Raw genomic sequence first — 24,971 nt, forward strand, 5'->3', positions numbered from 1 at the left:
GAAGAATAAAGCACACAAATGTCATCTCATGTATTCATTTATTCATATGTACAGGTTTGAGAAAAGTCTGTCTACATCTATACAACTTTTTATAATATTTTTTTTTTTTATACGAGTCAGTTCACCACTCAGCAGCAAGCACAAGAAAACACACCAAGAAACTGAACATCATTTAAAAAAAAAAAAAAAAAAAAAAAAAAAAAAAAAAAAAAAAAAAAATGCCAGCTGGGAAAAATCACTTCAACAAGTTTTACTTCTGGGAGCGGATGCAAAGAGAGCGGACATAATTACAGGAAAGACGGGCCGCTGAGTGGTCAACCAATTCATGGTGTTTTTAAAAATCTTTTTCCCATAAATCTTTTTTTTTTTTTTTTTTTTTGTTATTGTTTTTTTTAAATGTTTTTTTTCCCCAAATGTTTTGGTGTTTCATGATATATATATGCTGATTCGGTTTGTAAAATCACAGATGCCAAACTGTAAAAGAACCAACTAGTACTAAAGCAAGTAAAAAATAATAAAACGCAAAATGTCTAACTATTCCACAAAATCAAAAGACATTTTTATTGTTTTTTTTTTTTTTTTTTTTTTTTGTTTAAGATTGTTATTCTATTTTTTTCGACGGTTTTCCTTTTTAACAGGTGTATATAGTTCATATATATTGACTTATTTAAAATACGTGTAATAGCCATTGCTACTGTTTGAACTGCCTATGCTAAGTTCCTGTAACAGAGAGATGGGGTCGCTGTTCTTCTTGACCTGCTCGGGCAGCGGCCGGGGCTTTGGAGGGGCTCGGAGGGCGCTGGCGTAGGACATGGTCGGGGGTTTGGAGTTGCCGGGCCCCTGGGGGCCCCCCGGGCTAGTGTTGCCCCCTCCCGGGTCGGGCGGGGTCTGCTTGCTGGGCATGAGGGGTGGGAACTGTCCGTGGTGCTGGAGAGACGCGGCGCTGGCGGGATGAGGGGACTGCTGCTCCTCCGCGACGCTCATCGCCTTCGAAACTGAGGAACAATTAGGGCGAGACGTTATTACGTCGGCTGCATCTGGTGCCAGTTATTACATTCATCACAGGTCTGATGTACACGGGTCAATGGGATTAAAATCTAAATCGATGTCTGGACGGCTGTACAGTTGGTGCAAGTGCAACGGTGCAGGTCCGTCAGACAAATTAGACACGTTTAGACTATTTTTAGCTGCACTCTTTACTCTTGTTTAACTTCTGAATTAAATGACTTGAAATGCAAAGCAAACTAAAAAAAAAACCCCAACATGATCAATATGATGATGAAAATAGCTTTACAATACAAAAGAATCACAATAAACGGATGAATCTGTTAAATTACGTAAGTGTTGTTTTTTGTATTATTTAGAAATTTTTTTTTTTTTAAAAAATCCTGTTTTTCAATTAATTTTACTGATTTAAATAATCTTTGCACTACTTCATATAAAGTATTATTTTAGCACTGTTTATACAGAATTATGCTATTTATTTTTAGAAGCAGCTAGCTCATATTTTTGGTTTTCATTTCAGTTTAAATCGCATTCGTGAAAAAATAGCTTTAGCTAACTACAAAAACCACATGATTGTTATTTTTATATAGTATTTATATATAAATGAATACTATGACGCTATAAGTAGCGGTTATTTAATCTGTAAAAAAAAAAAAAAAAAAAAAAAAGGAATTGCAAAATACTTCTACATACGGTGCATGTTATTTTTGCATTATTTTGACATTACTGCATTTATTTATAAGTAGATTTTTCGTTGTAATTTCTTTTCAAAACAGTTATATATTAATATGTCATCTAAACTGGCGTTATTTCAGTATTGTATATATATATTGTATATCGGTTTTAGCCAGTTTGGTACTTCAACAAACTTTTTATTCAGTTAGTTGCCAAGACAACACCCCAAACGTCTTTTATATGAATTCCTGAAAATAAGTTTTAAGTGACCAATAACAACACTGAGCACAGCAATCATCTCGACTCATAATGGACGATGTGAATCTTAAACATTCAACATCGGATAAAGCGAATAAGTGCATTTGTCTCAACAGCCACCGAAATCGATCCTACAAAAGCTGAAACGCACCTAAAACCTCCCTGTGGGGGACGAGGTGGCTCGCTCCGTTACATGGAATGTTGTGGAGAGGAGCGGGGGTCGGGCCGGGCCCGCTGCTGCCCAGCCACAGGTCTGCTGAGGGGTATCTGTAGGAGGGAGTGGGGTGGTCCTGAGGGTCCAGGCTGTCCGGATACGGCTGGGGGGAGCTGGACGAGATCCTCCTCTGGTACAGAGGCCGCCCGGGGCCCCGCGGTTCATACTGAGAGACAGAAAACGAGTGTGGGGAACAGGAAGAGACTGATGCGATCGAAGAGATAAATCATTCGGATGCATGCGTGTCCAACCCTCTGATTGAAACATCAAAAACGGCGGGGCGCTCAACCGAATGCCAGAGATATGCAGTCCGATTCAGACACGATTAATTATTTGTTGTCCTTTTTCAGCTTATTTTTATACGCCAAATCGCATAAAAAGCGGCGAGAGTCCAAACAGAGAACTAGAAGTACCAAAAAAAAAAAAAAAAAGTGTAACTACTGCAACTTTAAAGGTATATTCTGGGCTAGATTTATAAAAAACCCAAGGGGCGCAGGTAACTACACGTACAACGGATTTCGAATAAAAATGCTTAAAATAAGTCACAAACGACGCTTAAAACACGAGACCGTCACAGTTTTAAATCACCACAGCTCCTCCAGTTAAGTTTGATATGATTGTAGTGTCTTGAAACTATTTATATGGAGCAAACTCCTACATCGGTTAGGCCTAGCGCATAACCAGTAGTTTATCCACCTACGTCGTAGAGGAGCTTTTAAAACCTTCTGATCTGCTTGGACTACAGACTTCCATCGAAAGTCTGTCACTGTAAACACGTTTCCTCATTTGGTTTTATACACTGAGACGAGCAACAATTGGCCTGGCAGCAAACTTCCTCGATCATTACGCCAAAATAAGAGCGTAGTTCCTAGTCATGTCGGCCTAGAAAACCGCTACTTTTCAATTTCCGCCATTCTTAGGACAAGATACAACTACAGAAGGGTCGGTAAAAAAATAATCGAAAATCTTTGGTCATTTTTGAACGCGATGGTACTGGTCGAATTGGATTCAACGATGGATTCAGTGCTCCTTTAAACATGAGTTTGGAGTCTAAACCTGTCAGAAGTAGAACCTACAGCAAACTTTAGCGTTTTTCAAGATGAGCAATAGCTCAAGCAGACTATTACTGATCCATATTACATTGTGGAATAAACCATGACAATATCTCGAGCTTATTTTGACCACAGAGACCCTATTTAAGGCATTTAACCCAAAACCCTTTAAAAAAAAATATGTTATGACTTATTACTCATTCATGGAATATTCCATTATAATGAACTCGGTCACCCTTTCGACGGCCGTTACGGCGACAAATGACAGTAATTTGTTGCTTTTCAATGCAAATTGTTCATTTTGTAGCATCATTAGCATTTAAGGCTTTTGATGAGAGTTGGGCTTCTTGTAATTATGCAAGTGATTACCAACGGAAGCGCGAACGAACGGCGAAACAGTGAAGACAAGTCAGCGGCCCAAGGAGAGCCCTCACCTCTTCTACGCTGTGCAGGGAGCTCTGCGGGGCCTGGAGCTGCTGTTTCTGCTGCTGGTGCTGCAGCTGCGTGATGGGACCCTGCTCCTGCCTGTGCGCCATGGCCTGCAGGCCAAAGGGCATGCCGTGGCCCAGCACGTGGCTCTGGGGCAGGCCAGGGTGGGGCCAGTGGGCCTCCTGGAGGAGGTATTTGACCGGAAGAGGCCCCGCTGTGTGCTCGGGAGGCAGGGAGAAGGAGGCCTGATTGAAGGCTTGGTGCTGCTGGAAGGGCTGGCCGCCCATGGGCAGCTCTCGGCTGGTGTCGGAGAAGGAGGGCGGGCCTGGAGCCGGGAAGGGATTGGGGCCGGAGGTGTGGTTTGAGCTGGAGGAAGAGGGAGACGGCAGGTCTCCGGGGCTTCGGGGCTGGACTTGACGGTACTGAAGGAGGCGGGACTGAGGAGGGGGCATGTCGGCCGGCTCCCGCTGATCATACTGGTCTTGAGGGAGCATTTCACGCAACAGACCAGGATATCTGAAGAGAGAGAGAAGCAGAGAGACAAGGCTAAGCATAAGGCCAGAATTGAATATTAACAAACTTAACAGAAACAGACAATGAACAGAGGTCACGCAAAACATCTGCATTCTGAGAAAGTTTGCATTCGCTTGCAAAATTGATTTCGTTCACCTGAATACTTTTGAATTCATTCGCTCAACCGCTTACTCACAAAACTTTAGCATTTTTCACAACGCATTTCTGTATTCAAATAAAGCGAGCAGGACAAAGAGTCTCCTAACCTGGGCATGGCAGGTCTGGACTCCTCCTCTGCTGCAGGGCCAAGGCCCCAGCCGGCTCGGAGGAGCTGCTGGGGGAGTCTCAGACCCGGCTGGCCGAGATGAGCCAACTGCTGCGCCAGAGGGAAGGGGGCCACCCCGGCCTGCAGGAACGGAGCCTGTTCACCCCACTGACCCACACGAGCCTGCTGCTGCTGCTGCTGGCCCAGAACATCCAGCCCTGAGGAAGCCTGACCATCTGTGAAAACAACAGAGAAAGCCCATGACATGCTGGGAAAACACAAAAGGTCTGTTCACCAATCCCCGGCATGACTACTTCAGCAAACAAACCCATTTAAATTCTCCTGAAGGAGGCTGATCCGTTTCAGAATAAAAACAAAACTGGTGCTGTCAAATGATTAATTGCATCAAAAATAGTTTTTGTTTACGTGTGTGTATGTGTGTACAGTGTATATAAATGCACACATATACACATATATACATATATAGTGTGTATATGCATACACATTATATGAATATAAATATACAGTATATATTGTGAAAATATTTACATCTATGTGGCTCTTTATATATAGATAATAAATATACAGAGTACACACATTAGGTAAACAAATACTTCGGATGCGATTAATCATTTGATATCACAAAAAAATCAATATTTGGTAACAGCTTATTTTAGTGTTATTTACTTACCATACTAATAATATTAAATTATGCATGATATGTACAGTATGTACATGCTGTTAAGTTATTTCCACCGTAACAAGAACTCAAATTATTGACATGTTGATAAATGTTCTTGAATTGTTTTCACATTTTAAATGAGCTTATATTTTACGTCGATGGTGTTCTGAGCTGGTTGCTCTGCAATTGCTTTGTAATTTTTATGTAGTTGCAAAGCGTCCTGAGCGTCGCATTTTAATCATGATAATGATTTCTACTTGTCTTGATTAAGCATGTTCATATTAGATATTTTTTCATGCCTCCTGCGGTTTGCGTCATCGATGCAAATCAAAGAACAATCAAAGAACTTCTTTGGTCAACTTTTGTAGCTTAACTAAAGATGAATCTATAGTCAACTGCTGTAAAGTCGTTCTGGTGAGTTGATAGTGGGTTACTACGAGGCCGATACCATTTTCTGAGTGCTTTGAGTGGAGCGCTATTGTTCTCTGCATTGGTTGATTCGGTCTCAGTTCAAGACATTTAAATAAAACTAGTTTTTTCTATGCCAACAAAATCTAAGTTGGTGCGAAAAGGCTTTCACACCGTCAAACTCAAACCCTTAGGCACAATACTTCATGAGAGACTTGAAAGGCTAAACTTACAACTGTCAAAGTTGTTGGGAGAGAAAGCATAAAGAAAGCAGCCGGAATAAACACAGCGGCGCGATACATCAAAGTGAAACGAACACGAGCGAAGCGTTGCGATCCGTGCGCGCGCACATACCCAGAGTATCGCCCAACAGAGAGTCCAAACTCTCTTCTCCGAAGCTGTTGAGGCGCAGGGGCTGCTGGTGCATCTGCGGGGGAAGTCCTCTCACTACACCCTTCAGGTCCTCAGACACCCCACCCGGTCCCGCTCCCATCGAGCCCTCGCCGCCCTCCAGCCCCTCCAGAACCGGAGACTGCAGCCCGCGGTGCGCCATTGGAGGCCCGCTGAAGAACGACGGGGGGAAGGACGAGGCCTGAGGGTGCATGGGGCCCTGAATTCGAAGGGGTGGTCGGGAGAGTCCGTACTGTTGCGGAAACGGGCTGTTTCCGTGGTGAGGGGGGAAACCGTGATGCGGCGGGCCCAGGTGGAAGTTAAGGGGCCTCTGGGTCTGCGGGTCTTTGCGTATGAGGCGGCTGCCGGGAAAGCCCATGTTGGCCTGGGGCTCTGGACTCTTGTTTTGCACCGACTCCGGGTCTCCCTGTAGAGAGGTGGAGGAAGTGCAACGATTACGGATGTGTGACTAGAGGGTGTAAGAGAGTAGGAGGAGTGAAGTGCTTTCAGCATGACGAGTGAAGATAGATGGTCCATGTTACAAGTGGTCTTGTGGGAAGGCATGGTGGGCGGCTCCTTTGATTTATTTCAGATTAAATCGAGAAGGACGCATGATAGATAGAAAGATACAAAAATGGAACGGGCGGATGGATGGTACCTGTTTTTCCTTCAGCTCGGGAGCTTTTCTCTCGGGTGTCAGCAGCCTACAATGCTCCGTTTTCCCATTAATGTCGATTTTCCCTAAAGAACGACAACAAATCAGAACAATACAACCCCGAAAGGCCTCACCAACAGCTGTATATGAGGACTCGTACCAATTTGCCAAGTTAAAAAAACTTTCAAACTAAACTTTTACTAATAAACTAGTACTAAATGATTAATCGCAATTAAATCATGTTTACATAATGTGTGCGCTGTGTATATTGCATATATTTTATGTATATATTTAATATGTAATATTAAATATATACATGTATAATACAAATGATATGATTATAAACATATACATTTAAGAAATGCAAATACTTTCAAAATATATGCATACACAAAAATACACAGCGCAAATAGATATATTGCGTGAATAAAAACTAAAATTTTTGGATGCGATTAATCGTAAATTAATCTTTGGCGGCAATAATTCAAATGTAAGTGCATTATCGTGAACAACATTGAATCTAACTAACCCAAACCTACTAAACTATCAGTTGAGCTACCAGTTGAATGCACTAGTGTTGAGAGTTATACCATTTCCACTGGGCTCCTGAAGAAGTTCCTTCTCAGAGGTGGGCTGCTGGTTCAGGCCTAGAGGAGACGGGTGACTGAAGCCATACAGCACAGGTGAGGTGCGACTGGCTGCCGGCCGCAGGTTGAGGTTGTACGCGGCCATGGCAGCCTGGTGACTCATGATGCGAGGATCCATAGCGAAACGGCTCTGGTAGCCGGGCCATGGCAACTGGTGAAGAGCGGACGAGGTGAGATTCATATAGGTTTCAAGCACGTGCACAGATAAGGGCATCCAACTTACAAGAAAAAAACCTCCAAAAACCCCAAAACATGAAAACAAGGTGAAACATCCCAAAGATTCTCAAAAATAAACAGGTTATGACTGGTCAGTTTAGTGTGTTTAATTAGTTACACAGTATTTGTGGTTTTTACTTTCTGAATGAATTTGCGTTTTGAACAAATCGCATGAATCAATGATTCAGTAGCCCGGGTTACACAGAAAAATAGGGATAGTTCACTAAAAGTAAATAAACTGCCATCATTTACTCACCCCTGTATTGTTTCAAACCTGAAATCCTTGATTTCTTTTAACAACATAAAATATGGTATTTTGAATACTGCTGGTATAAGGTAAAATTATTTTATGTTCCATACTTTAATAGCTTTAAATGATCTTTTGGGGGTATTTACAGAGCAGAATTTGTAATTAATAAGACGCCAATCATCTGACAGCTCTAGTGAGGACCCATGTTGAAGAGTATGAGGAAAAACAAGTCCAGAACATACCGGAAGAGGCATGGGCATCACCATATTGCCCCCATAGACAGCAGGCACATACAGGATGCTGGCTCCGGGGTCGATTCTTTGAACAGGGCTTGGTGATTTGCCGGAGGCTGGAGCTCCGGCTCCTGGTGGAGTAAAGGCTTGAATTGGGTTCCCCATCAATACGGCAGCACTGGGCTGAACTGAAGATACAAACATCAAACAAAACTGTGTCCAAACGAATCATAACTCATATATTACATTAACACTCAGAACAATCATTTCTGACAACACTGTGAATTGCTCTTTTGATCAGCAATCAAACAGTACCAAGCCAATTACTGATGAAAATAATAAAGCGAAGAAACTAATAATGAAAAAAATTCTAGACATTTGCCCTCCAAAGTATACATCTGCTAGACCCTTAACCCAAATTGGACTCTCCTTGATGTGTCTATCGCTGTTAACAAGCAAGAAAGCAAATGTGTAATAATGGAAAAAGCTTTTGGTTATGACTGTTTATCTGCTGGCAAATCTAAACGCCTTGGCATAAAAATACATGCACATGTGCGACACGACACTGATCAATAGTTTTATTAAAACTCTTCTCCAAGTGTTATTTATTCACTGATTTAATTAAATCTCTGCTGTCCATCTGTCGATCGCAGCAGTTTTCTAGCACTCGTTTTCGATAAGAGATGAATGTACAGTATTCACATACTAAAAAATTAATAATTGTGTGCGGTTCCAATATGGTAATTGCGCAAATGAGGTTCAAATGAATCATATCGAAGAGAATGTTTATTGGCGAACCTTACAAAACTCATCCAGGTGACAAAATCTGGAAAAAAAAGGTAAATGATAAATAATATTTTGTAAAGAAAATGAAGCATGTTTTTAGGACCACGAATATTGCACCTTTAATAAAAAATTAAGTGCACTTAGTTTTTTGATACTTCAGTAATATATGAATAACTAAAAATGAACAATTAAAATTAATCACTCCTAGTTTATACATTATACATTTATTTTTATTTTTGCAACAATAAAATACAATACAAAAAAAGGTGTTCATAATGCTTCTAGTAACACTTTAGTATAGGAACCAACTCTACTTGCTTTTTAGCATGCTTATTAATAACTAGCAGCTATTTATTAGCACTTATAAAGCACATTTTCTGCATGATCATACTTCTATATCCCTAATCCCACCAATGCCTAAACTTAACAACTACCTAACTTACAATAAGCAGCTTATTTAGGGCTAAGGTCACATTTAATACTACATTAATAGCAAGGATTGGACACTTAAAATAAAACGTGACCATGTTTCCTGCGATTTACCCACCACTGATTCGCGGACAGTTCTTTTGTATACACCCTAGTTTTGATAAAAGCTTTCTCAGTCAGACACCGGTTTGTACCGAAGTCCGAGTGTGAAACTCTACGTCCTGATACAGCCTAATCTGTACCAATTTCAGGGTCATCCGTGCTTCAGATTGAAGCGGTCTGTTTGAAGCCCAACACCGGCCAAAATCATTACGCTACATCCACCCCGAAATGCCCTCATGAGCGTTGAACGGCATTCACACGCACACACCTGGCTCAAGTCATTCGCCCAGACACGGCAATCCAAGAAAGTAATTCAGGGGGAATTGGTGCTGCTGCCACACATTATCGGCGGGATCGTGTTTTGATTGGGCGAGAAGTGAGGCTGGAAGGAAGTTGGATCCACTCGACTGATCTCGTCTCTCTCGGACTCCTCTATGCTCTCTCTCTCTCTGTCTTCTCTCTCTGCCTCGACAATCACTCAAGCGGCGCTCCACAAACTAATGACCTCGATTTGTTCTGACAGCACTGTCACATCACACCAATAATATCCTCAAACTCTCCAATCAGAGGTCAAAGGCTGTGAAAACATCTCCTTCGTGAGGGGCTAATACAGCTGCTGACCTCTCGGTCACATTTGCCAGGTAACTGCTCCATATGAATGTTAAACGGGTAACGTGAAGTGGCTTTGGCCACCTCAAACTGGTCTGAACTGTTTTTTCAGATGGTAGAATTGGAAAAATAGTGCTATGAGTGCATGTACAGTACTTGCTACTACTGTACCCCCCACCAAAAAGTACAAAAAAATTAAATAAAATACTTTGCTTTGGTAAAAAAAAAAAAAAAAAGATCAATTATTTTTATTACTAGTAGAAGTAATATTGAATATTCCAATTAATTACAACAAAATGTGTGATATCTTGATCATATTTCTTTCACAATAAGAGAGAACAATGCTTGCTTTGTCCGCTTGGATTTGGTTGTTTATTCCTTAGCCACATACTAATTGTGTTGCTAAAAAAAAATTGCACACGCTGACATGTATTGATGTGATTACGGCCCAGTGGCCACCGTACACTGTAGCATTTCAGAGCCAGAGCTCAACGTAATGAGAGCACATCCACCCAATTAAGAAAAGCTTGGGTGAAAACGTGCGAAAATGTTCAAACCTTCAAGAACAAGAGGTCAAAGAGAAAGAGACTTACCAAAGCCTTCAGGGGGGAAGGGTTCAGTGTGATTGGCCAGCTGTCCTTTCGCCTGTGGAGGAAGAGGAGGGTTTGAGTGAATCAGCGCTAGAGGATGAAGGAGCTTGCGTAGGGAAAGTGAGGGGGGGGAAGGGGGCCTTACGCATCTAGTGAGCTAACTATAGTCAGGGTCAGGGGGCCGTGCTTTCCCTTTCTGCGACGACTGTCACCCTGCGCACGAGCATCGCCGTGAGGCAGCACTGATTTGTCAAAACGGTTACAATGGTTTACTTCCACACGGTCAGGCAAATCTTGGCTGAGATGTTCTCGATACATGGGTCGGGGGAGTCGGCTCTACGTGGGTGGAGATTCAGTAAAATGAGGGCAGAGGGCGGTTTGAGGGGGCGGCAGATGATTTCCAAGAAAAAGAAAACAGCGCTAACTGCAAAGATAATCAGTGAATCGAGTGGAACAAACTCTCGTTCTTAGTGCCTGAGCCCCGAAAGCAAAGGATCGTACAAGGAAAAAAAAAACAACAAGGAAAAAAAAACCCACTCGCTTGTATTTTTTTGTGCTGCCAACGACTTCCGAATCAGAGTCCATTGATGCGGTCCGCCGGGAATGCGTGCCTTTTCAAAACAGATCAATGTGGTTGAGTGCATACAGAATGACATGCTGACAGCATCAACGGGCGATTGAGGCGTTCTTCTGGCCCGAGTCCTGGCAGCTCCGAGCACCGGCGCTCTGGGGTCAGCACGTTCGCAGGAACTGCGGATCACGCTACTTATTTCAATAGCATGTGATGAGCCACTTTCTGTACAAAGCCTGCGAAATTACAGCGCAAAAATTGGGGACGCACCTGTCAAGTGTTGGTTGCTTGTCTATAATTATCGCACTCGAATCAAGAAGTACTAGAGATGACCGTAACGCGGTGGTTATTTGGTAAAGAATTGGGTTTTTGAGTTCTTCCCTCCTTTGTTTGCGAGGCAAAGCTTGTTTTCGACTGAGATTGATATTGACCCTATTATTGACCTTTTCCTTTCAAGCTTTTTAATTATTGGTTTAAGGCGCTGTGGTGACATCGCTGATATTAGGTATAAAAGGCAGTGCAAAACCTGGGAAAATCAAAATAAGAATGTATATAATTCCTGTTGAAATACCCGTACTTGCAGCTTTGAGTTTTGATATCTTACGATATCTGCGTAATATCATTGCGCCGGCAGCAGCCATGGTACGGCAGCAAATTTCCTCGATTATTACAGGATAAGAGTATTGTTCATTTTAAAGTGCAGTGTAATATATAAAAAAACTGCAATGTCCCATCATGTGATCAAAAGTGGCCAATTGGTTAAACGCATAGAATGTAGGAACTGATATCGGGACAGGCACTTTTGGAAGAGTGGTGACAATGGTTGTGTTCAAAAACTACCCAATTTTCCATTGATCAGACAATCCTGGAGGTCAGTAATTGGTTATGTAGTTTGACCCCCCGCTGCTCCAGCTGGTAGGGGGTGTAACTACACCATCATGGTAACCAAAACAGTTTCTCCATTGAAACTTATTCACAAGTAGCTATTTTTTAAAGGGGGCCTTTTAGGTAAAATAAGTCTATGATGTTTGAGTGTATGTTAAGTTTTAGCACAGAGTACCTCGCAGATAATTTGTTATATCTTGCTAAAATGGCCACTTTTAGAGTTTTTATGTGTTCCTTGAAGCTTGATTAGAGTACAAGTAGACTGTCTGATCATTATCTGTTAATTCTTTATTGTGGTTATCAACCAAAAGACGTTCTACTGACTATAGGCAGCTTTTCAAGAACATGTCGACTTTTTCAACCCTAACCCTACCAGTCTACTAATACTCTAACTAACACGCTAATGAAGGTTAGTGGACATGTAGGTGCAAAGTCAACAGAATGTTCATAAGGCACCATCAAAATTAAGTGAAACAAACATTCGCAATGCCTCTTTAACGCTGACATGGTATATCTTCAGTCTCCTTCTATGCTAATAGGGAAGAGAGTGTCATAAATGGGTGGGACATACATAGGCAGAAAATAGCTCATTTGGAGTTTATAATTTATCAGGAATGTTAAAAAAAAAAATGATTGGGTGGATTTACACCATTACAGGCTGGCTGCGGCCGAACAACTCTGTTCAAACTGCTTTAGTACATCTTTTTATATTCCAGGTAAATAAATGTGAAAAAAGTCACTATACATGTAACGCAATGGAAATGATCCCGAAACAAGCAAAAATTCCATGTGTATTCTTTTGTTAATAAGCTCCATTGTTATTATTTTCATTGACTGTGAGGCCAATAAATCAAGCAGCCAAGTAACTAGTCCAAATGAAACGGAGGGGGCTGGGAGAACCAGATACAATTCTGAGCTACAAAAAAAGGGTAAGAGGAAATCTCCTCACTCATCTATTTTGGCATGTTTACCTTCCTCCCCTTAGGGCTGAGGATTGATTGGCATATTATTCGTTTTGAGGGTGCGAGGGCTCACTCGCATTTAGACGGATGCTCTCCGCCACTCGCACAAGCAAAGCCTTTTATTAATGTCAGCGGGGGAGAGCGTGCATGACTCCACATCAAACGTGAATGCCACTGACCGTATCCGAGCAGACACTGCGACTGTCACGTCCTTCTTTTCGTGAACGGGAGATGAACTGAGATGAGTTATAAAATTGGCCCATTCGGTGGGAATATCCTGTATTGTGAGGAGGCCTGAAGGTGCTATAAGCCCAATTGTGACATTCATTGTGTGAAATCGAAAAGGAACGTAATAAAATCAAGGGCAAAACGGTTGCCTTTCTCATTCAGGAAAAGAGAATATGGGAGTCTGGCTTGTTTCTGGTGCAGCTGACTAGTTTAGGGGTTTGTTCCAATCTCTATGTAATCTGGTTATCAATGATTGGGGTTTGCACTGGATGAAGACTCGTACCTTGGGTGGGGAGTGCTGGTGCTTGCCGGGCCCCTGGGGATGTTGCGAGCGCAGGGCACGGGGGATGAACTCCGGGGCCAGCGGGTTGAGCACGTAGGTCTTTTTCAGCTCCAGGGCCTCCAGCTGGATTTTAATCTGCTCAAAGGTGATGCCGTGGAGACTGTGGTTCTCATGACAGATGGAGATGAAGGTCTCCCAGAACTTCCTGCGAAGAACCAAACAGAGGCAGAGATTTTGAGCGAAAACTGCAATTATAAAACTTTAAAACTTTACGCTCTATACATTAAGACCAACATATTGGGGGAAAGAAGTGGAATGGAAAACGGAAGTGGAAATCAGAATCGAGTATCCATGTTGATTCAGTGTAGAATTGCCATTTCATTTGCAGCAAAATGAGAAAATTTGAAACGAAATCATAGTTAATGTTTTATTAATAGTGAGTATTTTTGAGTGTAATGCGGCCTAATTGTCTACAGCCAAAAAACATTAAAAGTGTTGGTCCCGAAATCATATGCAGACCGTGGCCAAAAATAAACTGCTTGAGGATAACCTTTCACATTACTCGTGACTAATCAGTGTAGCCCAATCAAAATCTAAATTAAGCCACATTCAAGCACCAAAATAACAAATCTAAACAATGCTGCCTGGGACAAACACGGTGAATCACTAACACTCATAAACATAAAACACTTTCCAACACCAACACAGCCGCCCATAACTAGATTTTGTTATGCCCAATGGCTGTCAGTGGAGAGTGATTATATGAAGTGGGATAGAGACCAAGAGGGGGATTTTTAGTGGGTTTTAATTAGAAATTTACCAAAACGTTCGAGATGCTACAAACTCATCATCGCTTAAAGTAGTTAAACAGCAGGTTAAAAAAAAAAGTCACAATCTAACCTACAAGCTACTTAAGTAGCGATATCTTACGATTTAAAATAATTTAATCAAAAAATGTAAGCATTAATTCTTAGCTTTGAACTTGCACTAAATATTTTATTCATTATGAGTCTCTAAGTAAAGTTGAGTGTTTAATAAACTTTCCTTGATTTAAAAAAACCAACTATTATAATGCCATGCAGTGACTGCTGCTCTGTTTATTTTTTAAAATGGAATGCTTTACTGAAAGCTCTTTTATTAGAATTAATTGGATTTTCCCGTTTCACGGAAAGAGAGCGGTTTAAGAAAAGCACATGATTCAGCTCATGCAAAGTTTTGAAAACTTTTAAACCAGAGATCGAATGCAAACCACTAGTTGCTTTGCACACCGACTGACTACTCGACTATTTTTTAGCTAGTTACTCTACAGTACAGATTTCCATCCACGGTATCCCCAAAGGGGAAAAAAAACATCCATTATTAATCCAGTATGTAAAACAAGGCGCAGAACTGGAACCCTTGAACAACAAAAACAAGACACCACCCGTACTCAGAATGGAAAACAAGAGTCTGTGCATCACTGAACGTCAATTTATCGAGTTACGAATGACTCAAAATCACATAAGCAGAACCGAACGCAACGTAAGAAAGCAAATCCGATCTCACGGCTGCCTGCTGAAGGCACATGCAAGGCAGAAATATGACTGATTCTCTCCCTAATAGCTGCATTTCATATCGCTGCAGCTTGGAAGGGGAAAGTCACAATCCTGACTCCGCTGACATCAATCTCAGACCTCCGCTGTGACTCAGAGCTGGAGAAACTCAATGCGTCACCGTGTAATTTAGCGGCTGATCTCTCCTGCCTCTAAAAACGGCAGACGAGGGATCTTGTAACGTTTGAAGCTCTGCGATTTTGGCCGGTATAAGGCTGATAAGAGATGCTTGAAGATAATGTACAGGCTGGGACGGCTTGCGTCACAGACGGCGTCATTGGTCGACCGGTTGCGAGTTTAAGCCCGTGGCAATACTAGCCATTTTCTTTAAAGAGGGGGCCCATGAAGGGCCGAAATGCATTATCCGTGAACATGAGTCGACAAATCTGAAATGTGGGTTCAAAACCTCATGCTTTCAAGTGTTTTACGAAAAGAAAACTTTATTTACCCTCATAAAACAAGTGAAGCAAACAAGCCAGGCTTATTTTAGTTTATCTGCTGACTCTGACAGTAAGTGAGACTAATTGAAATAAAGCTGGCTTACTTGGTTAAACAGGCCCCAGATTTAACGTTTAATGCACGTCATGTTGATAACAATAAATGTAGTATGTTTTCTTACTCATTACGCAACATGGCACTTAAGATTATCCCGTTTAATCAATGTGAAAAAAACCCAGATGGGTCCAAAGTAATCGGATTACATTAGCTAAAATAATATAATAAGACATTCCGGCACATTAATTAGTCAGGTTTTAATTTATCAGGTTATTACTAGAAAGCAGTTTCTTGCAAAAAAAAAACCATTAAGTGCGTTTCCCAACTTTTTGCGATATTTTATAAGTAACAGCGAGTTGACTGCGTTTCCATTAACTGATGTTAAAATTACTATACTATAAAATTGCTATAAATCTTGACGGCAATTTTATTTGCTGTATATCGCAGCCGACATTTTTCAAATCTTGATTCAAATCAAGTAGTTTTGCGAAATTTTGCTTTTTACGAAATTTCCAGTAATACAACCGCAATGGAACGCAAAAAACGTTTTGCAATATATTCAGTGAATCTCATGCGTTTCCATTAGCCGTATTTTCGATTCGCGGTTTGAAGGCAGCTGTTATCTAACCCCACCTAATTGGGTCTCACACAGTCTACGGAGGTGCTCTCGGATCTGTTTTGTGCTCTAAAGAAAGGAAAGCGGTAAAGTCCCCAGGTGCTTTGCGTAAGCAGGTTTACAGATGAAGAGATCGCACGCGGTGCATACCGCAATCTTTAAGCGGGTTGTACCTAATGTGCAATTTGTACCAAATTAACGATTACTATTAATTTCGGTATAAACATAAGGGTTGGCGCGTTTGGCACTCTGTTGTCGGTTTACTGCACAACCCTCTAAGCAACAGCTCAAGTAGAGACGCTACACTCCACCGTCCCTTGTGGGAAATCTGTCGTGATCTCAGCAGTGCTACACACTTTCACATCTCGCAGTGTCACACACAGCGTCGAGACATCAAGTTGAGTTAGTGTTCGCAATACACGCCAACTCCGCGAGCAATAGTTTGTGCCCCCTCCTCCACAGACAGCAGAACTCATTTCGGATAATATGATGAGGCCTTGAGGAAGCGGAACTGATTGAACTAATCAGGAGCTTGATGAGGAGTTGACAAGTTGAAGCTACAGTGACAGACCGAATTAGATGCAAAACAGCTTGTAGACAGTGGATTTGTTATACAGCAGCCAGCTAGAACCGCGGCAAACACACATTTATCTGTCAAAGGTGTACAAGGGGATCTCGTGTAACCCGTCAAGAACACGTCTGGGACAGGAAAATATTTTTCCAAAAAAAATAAAATAAGAGAGTAAGAAAGTTGTTGGAAACTACGACTTGATATTTCTATGACACATCTAACCTTGAAACTTTCATTACCGTTAAAAGAAAAGCTATAAAAGTATTTCTTTTTAAATAATACATTATATTTAAAGCAAACTTAAAAACACACCAAAAAGTAATTATTTTACAAAAAATAAACACTTTTTTTTAAAAATCCATTTTTAAAACAATGCCAGTTTTTTTCCATTGTGACAATTTCATGCCCATTATTATTACAGCAAAACAAAATATAAAAGTTTTCAAAATTTCATAGAATCTTATCTATATCTATATATATATATCTATATATATTCAATATTTCTTATATATTACAGTTTGACAAAAAAAACCCAACATTCTTCTCAGAGGTATTAATAACACACAAAATTAATAATTATTATTAAATCCTTAAAAATGTTTGAAAATGTTTTCATTATATGAAACCATATATTGCTGCGTGAAAACATAATTCTGAAACTATCTGCTGGAGTGTCACGAGGTTAATGCTTCGATTACTGAAGTTAGTTAAACAGTGCTGTCCATTCAGCGAGCTCATAACACACAGAGTCCTCAACGCGCACACATTTAATTGCCAGGCCCTTCAGCGTGACATTTCCTGTGGCCGGGCTCCAGCGATTGGTTGATGCGAGTCTGTCTCCATAGCGACGGCAGAGCTGCAGCTAGGGAGGATAGAGCCAGAGGAGCAGAGGGCTGCCAGCAAAGTGACAGACAGCTCTCTGAGGGAGTGTCAACACACCAATATAAACACACACACACACAGAACGCCCACCCCCGCCCCACAGCAATACACAGTGTCATATCCACATCAGAGAAGCAGCACAAGAGCCAAAACACGAGGGGTCAAGGGTCAAATGCACAGGGGACCGTTACCTTCCTGCTAGCTGGATTCCCTGCTCTCTTGTATTCGTACCTTTGCTATAAGGCCTAGGTTTATTTTAAGAAAAAGGTTGTTTGGACAACCTTGTATTAATTTAAGAACACTATTAGCACAAAGACGTTTCCCTCGGTTTTGACGATACTTTTCGTTACGGCCTCGGAAACTAAAATTATTTATTTTTTATTAAACTTGCTGAACAAATGGATATTTCTTTAAATACCTTCAATTATAACTAAACATTTCTCAGGGGTAAAGTGCTCCATAGGGAGCCATTTTACCAATTATTATAATTAGTTATTTTTTATATGAGTTTATTTTTTTTTTTAATCATGAACACTCAGCTATCAAACGGCAAACATGCATTTTTAAAGACTCGGGGGAGAAGAACGGTCAAGTAAATGATGTTATTTTATGCATGTATTTTATATAAATAATGCTTGCAAAACTGAGCCACTCGTGTCACACACAGATCGTTTATAGTTGCGTTGCTGTCTACGGAGGGTCAGAAGGCTCTCCGATTTCATCAAAAATATCTTAATGCGTGTTCTAAAGATGAACGAAGGTCTTACGGGTTTGGAATGACGTTAGGGTGCATTTTCATTTGGGTTGAACTAACCCTTTGAGAATATAAAGAGTACATAGAGTACACGTTTCTCTAAATGCTTTTCTCTAGACTTCATTTCTCTAGAGAACTAACTAGATGTGGACGCCGACGACCTGCCTGAGGTAAATTATTTCCAATCAGTTTTATTGACGTCGTTCCGCGGTCCGATCACGGACTGAGCCGACTGCTTAATGTATTGAAAGACGCACCGTATATACTCGCTCGTTTGCTTAACAAAAAGTACGGTAACACTTTAGAATAGGGAACACTTATTTACTATCAAACTGGCTCAGATCTGGCTCGTCCATCTTTATTATCTCGGTAGCGTAGGTTGAACAAGTGCGTGGCGTTGACCGCCCATCGCTGCGGCATTACTTGGGTCCCTAGGGTGAGGAGGGTGGTATGGGATGAGTTCGTTCGGTTTTCTTCTCAATCAAATTCACTGCTGATTGCTTCCAGTGCTGTTTATTACTCATCTGCCCTACACGCTCAACACGGCATTTGCGTTAAACGAGCGCATTAGCGTCACGCCGAACCCCGAAGAGAGGCGCCAAACGATTTGATGTCCCTTCTGAAGAAGCGATGTCTGAAGCGCCCGTGCGTGAGGAGCCCGTTAGTCTGAGCTGACAGGGGTGAAGTGCATGATGGGAAGGCAGGGGGACAGCTCTTCCTGTGGGGAACACTGACTACACAGGTGCTCACCAAAACCAGACAGCAACGAGCCACTGTCTGCCCGGCGCACACATCCAGACAGGCCTCTTCACGTCAACGTTCGCAGCGCAATTATTCCAGCTGATTCTTTTGTTGTTTTTAGCGATAATGCTCAAAGGGGTCATACGACACTATTTTAAGTTGTCCTTTTTCTTCAGCGCATTACAAGCAGTGTAAAAGATCCCTGAAGACTCGCAAAAATCAAGATATTCTTTATAAAAAGTTACGACCCGACACATCTCTCCCATTTGAACTCCTCTGCTCAAGCTACCAGTCAAACCGCAAATAGAGTTGAAGCTTCTGTTTATAAAGCTCTACGTGGCTCAACACCGACGTATCTTTCTGGTATTTTACGCTATAGGTCACTGCGATCAGGCAGCCATGCTCCCCGTTTGTAGATCGATGTTCAAGCATCAAGGAGACTGAGCTTTTTTTTAATTGGCAGGTCCTAAACTTCAGAAACAACCCCTGGTTTCTTTCTAAATAAATAACGCGATGAAATAATACCGAACTCCAACCGAGCGAGTCCTGAAGTCGTTTAAAAAGCGTCTGATTACCTGCAGCGTCCCACCGAGCAGAGAGCGATGGGGTCTCCCACCACGGCCACCAGCGACTGCGCTCGAGTGATGGCCGTGTTCAGCAGCTTGTAGTTAGACAGGAAGCCATAGTCCAGGTCTTCAGTGGAGTCCTCCACAAGCTGCTCTTTCCTCTTGATGGCCGTCTGCTTGTGTTTGCAAGTGTGACGGGTGCGAACGGTGCTCAAGAACAGCACCCGGAACTGCTTACCTGCAGACGTCAACATAAGTCAACATAGTCAACATAAACAACAAAGTTTAAAAAATGCCTTTGTACACCAGAGGCAGCCAAACATTGGGGGAGGTATGGGGGCTAAAACACCTGTGCCAATTTAAATAACGTTAAACTTGTAAAAAAAAAAAAAAAAAGAAGTAACAACACCGAAATATACTGATGTTGTAAATTGCAACAATGCTGTAAAATAAACATTTGATGACTGTAAATATTTTACAGTGTAAGTTACAGTAGTACCCATTCATGCATTAAACATTTCAAAATGTTCAACCCCATGCTCTAAACACATCAAGTCCTTGAGCTTTTACTTAGGTGTAATACTACTGAATTATGTGGTGATGCTTTGAGAAAACATGGTCAAATCTGTTTTCACGTTGACCCTGGAAATCTTAAAAGCCATGAAGATGTGACGGAGGTATTCCAAGGAAACGAATGTCACTGTGATAAAAGCGTATCTTTTAAAATAACCTACGAATTATGACAACTGCAAAATGAGGTAACTTCTCTGCTTTGGCAGCCAGATGAGCACGGATCAGGTAATGATGGCTTAAAACGAATCTCCGTGCCAAACAAGCTGCCGAGTTACAGGAATTTCCTCATCCGTTGAAAAGCCGATTTTCGACGCAACAGGCTGAACCAAACGCCATCAATTATGCACAAACCAATCTGGCTTTTTCTAAATGAAACCTGCAGGACACCGGCTCTTTTCTCAGACCCCAAACACACGTTTGGCAGACGAAATTGCTGTCTGGTAAAACTTGCCGTCTCTGCCACCCATCTGGGTCGACACATGGGGTACGGTCTCAAACCTCGTGATCTTCCTCTGGGGTAGTCTTTTAAGGAACCACAGGCGCATTCCGGCTGTGGAAATTGGTCAAATGCTAGGTACCTGAATTACGCTGAAGGTACCACGCTTACATAAAAATGTGAGGTAGCATCATACATTTCCTTCTGAAGTATTGTAATCTTTGTTATTGGTTGGCGAAAAATCCAAGATGATACAACTAATAAGGTCCTTGCACACAGAGTCTGAAATTTCAGCACTTAAAAAATTATAAATGCAACCTCAAGTTGTGTCAATCACGTCTATCATAAAAACATCTGCTCAAACTCCATTTCTGGTATTTTGGCATCCATAGCAAGTTGCAAGATTAATTCTATACAACTCTGCTTTTTCGCCAGCTCAAAATTTAAGCCTTGTTCTGACATTGTTGTTATCTTGCACTGTCATGAAGTCCCCATGCGGTTGCCAGATGTCAAGTGTTTAAAGGGTTACTCCAACCACAAAATTTAAATTGCGATCGTCGAAATATTTGCATGTCACTATTATCGCAACCAAATGCTTAAAGGCTCCATTTAGTATTGTTTTGCTAATTTTGTACAAGTTTAATGGATGTGCAATTTACCTGGTGTGCAAGGTTTCTGTTTATTTAACTTTCAGGATAAAGAACATAAAAACGTCTCATTGTTCAATGACCTTTTTAACGATATGTGTGGAATCTATCCACAACCACCACCAGTGTCCAGCATCCACAATTTGCATGATAACATGACTTTCCCCAACAAACTGCACATCTTTTGACAAAATTTCTACATATTAAAAGATCTGGCATATCTCACTCACCCTGGACATTGAGCACTCTCTCCACGCTGACCTCTGGCATCCTCTTTTTGCGGAGCTCAGCTCTGATTCGGAAGACCTGGTCGGCGTAAGGCGAGACCACGCCGATGCTTCCCTCGTCCAGCTTCCCCCAAGCCACAGGCCACTTCTTCCTCATCTCCTCCACCCGCTCAACTATCTCAAACACCTGCGGAGGGACAACGGAGCGTTCCCAAAGGATTCTCAATGATAACGTTCCAAAACATTCATACACCCATCCCATCACAAATAAGGCCTGAATACACCAATTTAGGCGGTCAAAAATAACAGAATTCTTGTCGGTGTTGGGGTTACCTCAGCGTTGTTGTAGTAAGCCGTGCTGTTCTTCTCTTGTACATCTTCTCCGCGGGCAGTGAAGAAGGTCAGAGGGTAGAAGTCTTTATGGGGCGGCTGCTTCCCGCTGGCCATCAGTTTGCCCTCGTAGAAGAGCTCAGACGTATAGCTGCGGTCAGCCAGAACACACGGTTAGCACATCCGGCCTCAAAAATGTCATTTAGCTCCTCTTTAAACCATCAAGAGCTACAATTCTGCAGATTAAAAGCTAAACACTAGAAGATGCTGTCGAACGCATTCATCAACCGCGACGGGTTTATTAACGGCTTCTGCGCGTATCCATTCTAACACATTCTGCATTGTTGGAACTGAATATCAGTCACTTAAATATTCCTATTAATACTCTACATATTCAAAATATGTAGATTGCATGCGAAACGATTCAATAAAACCCAACATCATGTAAATTTCAGCGTTGAAGACACTCGTATCCATTTTAATTAACAACGTGACATCCAAGCTCTCCAATCAAGGACGTTTTAGTCATTTCTCCGACTTCTGAAGGATCGAAAGCGTCGGGAGATATCGAAAGTGGGTGTGTGGGGGGGCCGGGGCTATCAGCGAACGCTGGAACGCATCCAAAACAGACTGGCACTCAATTTACAGAAGCCCCCAGCGCTCCCGCAGCTCAGAGAGGTGTCCCATCTCTGGCTGCCATCTTTGTACTGTTTTGTCAGATTTCAATCTCAAAACACACGACTGGGAGTCCAAACAGGGATTTACAGAAAATGTGTTACTGTTGGCATTGACTGTACCATCTGTGTGTGTGTGTGTGTGTGTGTGTGTGTCTATAAGCCTCCATTTTTGCATGCAGCGCCTTGTCGGCCCCTGAGGAAAGTCTTCTAGTATTACATTTAAAAGGTGGATTGAAACTGCTCCCAGGAGGATTACGTTTTGATGTTCAGATAGATTTACATAAAGTAATTTAAGAATATACAGAGGGATTCGAAGTATGGGTCCACATCGAAAATCTGTAATTGGGTATCTATTTTAAACAGAAATACAGCTTAGGAATCAAAGCAATAAAAATAATGAATATTAATAACACCATACAATACGGTGCCATGGGTTAACGTTACCCCTCTAAATTAGTTAACATTAACTAAAAAACTTGAAATGAAGTTAATTTCTATATTCAGTAGATATGAACCACCACTAACTTAAAGAGTTACTGTTATAATTGTCTAATTGTCTTCACTACTTCTAAGTCGCCAGTTTTCATCGAAGCTCATCGAATGGCTGTCAAGTCCAGTTTTAGTACGCGATCAACATGAGTTCATAAGGCTTGAATTTATTTTTACTGGGACTTTCAGATTTCACAGCATTCCATTATTATATTTCAGGCATTTTAATGAGTGCACCATTTCCCCACGTTGCCAGGTATTTGCCTCTTTAATGAATATTCCGTCAGAAATGAAAATGTCAAACGTTTAATTTCGCAAGGGAAAGTAAACTAGCGCGTGCTCCCTCGTATATGTCACGTTTTTGTTGTTTTATTACAAGACCCAGCTAGACGTGACAATAAAACGTCACAAGAAATGCACTATTTAGAGAAAACCGCTATGAAAACAGGCTAGAATGCATTTTTAAAGGGGAAATGTACTATTTCTGGCCTTATGAAATCTTGGTATTAATTTGGTACCGCCAGCTGAACAAATGTAATGCATTCTGGGTCGTTCAGGGTAATTAAATTTTTTTTTTTTTTTGAGGATGAAGGGAACCTGTCTGTGTTGGCACTTGAACAGTAACAGATGCAGAAAAAACATCAGCCTTGGAGAACAACCAAAAACAGGAAGCATTTATCATTTTCAGTTACCGAGACTATTTATTCAACTCTCCTAATCGTGATTGGTTGCCTTTTATTATTTAGATCCAGCACGCTTTTTACCTGCAGCCCGCGACCTTACGAGATTTTTTTTGGCGACATCAAAACCTCTGATTTACGCATCTACGTAAAAGCCAACCCAAAAGCGAAACGGAGAAAGAGCGCAGCAGACAGGAAGAGAGAGACAGAGACGTGTCGAATGAGAGGGAGAATCTGTCGGCAGACAAGAGCGTAATTACGTCCGCAGCGACACGCGGCCCTAATGCTTTGTGTGTTTGCATGTCCGTCTCTCCTCAGGAAGAGTGGTGTGAAAAAGTTCACACCTACTTGATGATTGCCTCATGGGAGCGGTAGTTTTCACACAGCAGGATCCTGCAGGGGTACTCGGACGGGTAATGCTCGTAGAGGCGGTCCAGCAGAGACACGTGCAGGTTCCTCTCCCGAGCGAACTCGCTGTACACGAACGGACTGAGCTGGAAGACAGGAACGCTCAGAGTCACTCTCAAAAGCAGGGGCCTTTGGGTTCGCTCGCCTCTAGCCAGCCGTCATTCTCGTTTGAGCATTATTTCCTGAACCTAGTCAGTTGGGGCTGATATTTAACATTTGCCAAAGGTTTTTCGTGTGATCTACAGCTATGATGCATTTAAAATGACCTTACAATTCAAACCGGTGATATTTTTTAGTTTCTATTTTTATTGTATTTTAAGTTTTGTTTTTAAATTAATGCTTCAAATTAGCATATTTTAAGTATATATATATATATATATATATATATATATATATATATATATATATATATATATATATATAATATTTATTTACATTTTCATTTATTTTTTCATACAGTTTTTTTACAATTTTTACTTTAATGTTTATACTTTACATTTTTATGAGATATTTAATATGGTTATTTCAGCTTTACTTAAATGACCGAAAAGGACTTAAGAGATATCATTACCTGTAACGCTGCTTCAGGGAGCAGATTTTTGGTTTTAGAAGTTAGATTTTGGCGAATTTATAATAAATAATTTGTTAAACTGCATTACTATCGGTGTCGATCTTTTCTGCAGTCGGTCACTGACCACTGCAAACCCATACCGGTCAAAGTCAACTAAAGAAATTAGCTTATTCCCATCTAACAGATTTGAGGGCCTCCTCCACACGAGGAGGCACAGGTGGAGTGCGAGATGAATTATTAATGCGGCAGGAAGTGAGGGTGGGTGATGAGGTTTCTGTCAAAAGGGCATTTAATTTGAGGCCCATTGGTTCCACTTGGGCCGAGGGGGGTTCTTCGCGGGCACCGGCCGCGTCGGGAGTCAGACACTGACGTGACACTG

At 41.5% G+C, this 24,971-nt stretch overlaps 1 protein-coding gene across 3 annotated transcripts in view; it reads right to left on the bottom strand.

The window, feature by feature from the left end:
- Positions 1–21: 21 nt before the first annotated feature.
- The window catches only part of helz (helicase with zinc finger), a 42,449-nt gene continuing 17,499 nt past the window's right edge, over positions 22–24,971 (bottom strand). For all 3 annotated transcript variants that reach the window (XM_043230985.1, XM_043230976.1, XM_043230995.1), the window contains 14 exons: positions 23,962–24,107; positions 21,771–21,918; positions 21,441–21,624; positions 19,564–19,792; positions 13,338–13,542; positions 10,412–10,463; positions 7,902–8,080; positions 7,137–7,344; positions 6,550–6,632; positions 5,856–6,318; positions 4,413–4,647; positions 3,639–4,149; positions 2,090–2,318; positions 22–995 (listed from right to left, as the gene is read on the bottom strand). In XM_043230985.1, the coding sequence (XP_043086920.1) occupies positions 664–995; positions 2,090–2,318; positions 3,639–4,149; positions 4,413–4,647; positions 5,856–6,318; positions 6,550–6,632; positions 7,137–7,344; positions 7,902–8,080; positions 10,412–10,463; positions 13,338–13,542; positions 19,564–19,792; positions 21,441–21,624; positions 21,771–21,918; positions 23,962–24,107 (3,204 nt within the window). In that variant the 3' untranslated portion in view covers positions 22–663. The remainder of the gene's footprint in view (positions 996–2,089; positions 2,319–3,638; positions 4,150–4,412; positions 4,648–5,855; positions 6,319–6,549; positions 6,633–7,136; positions 7,345–7,901; positions 8,081–10,411; positions 10,464–13,337; positions 13,543–19,563; positions 19,793–21,440; positions 21,625–21,770; positions 21,919–23,961; positions 24,108–24,971) is intronic.

This window comes from Puntigrus tetrazona, chromosome 3, assembly GCF_018831695.1.
Source record: "Puntigrus tetrazona isolate hp1 chromosome 3, ASM1883169v1, whole genome shotgun sequence".
NCBI classification, from domain to species: domain Eukaryota; kingdom Metazoa; phylum Chordata; class Actinopteri; order Cypriniformes; family Cyprinidae; genus Puntigrus; species Puntigrus tetrazona.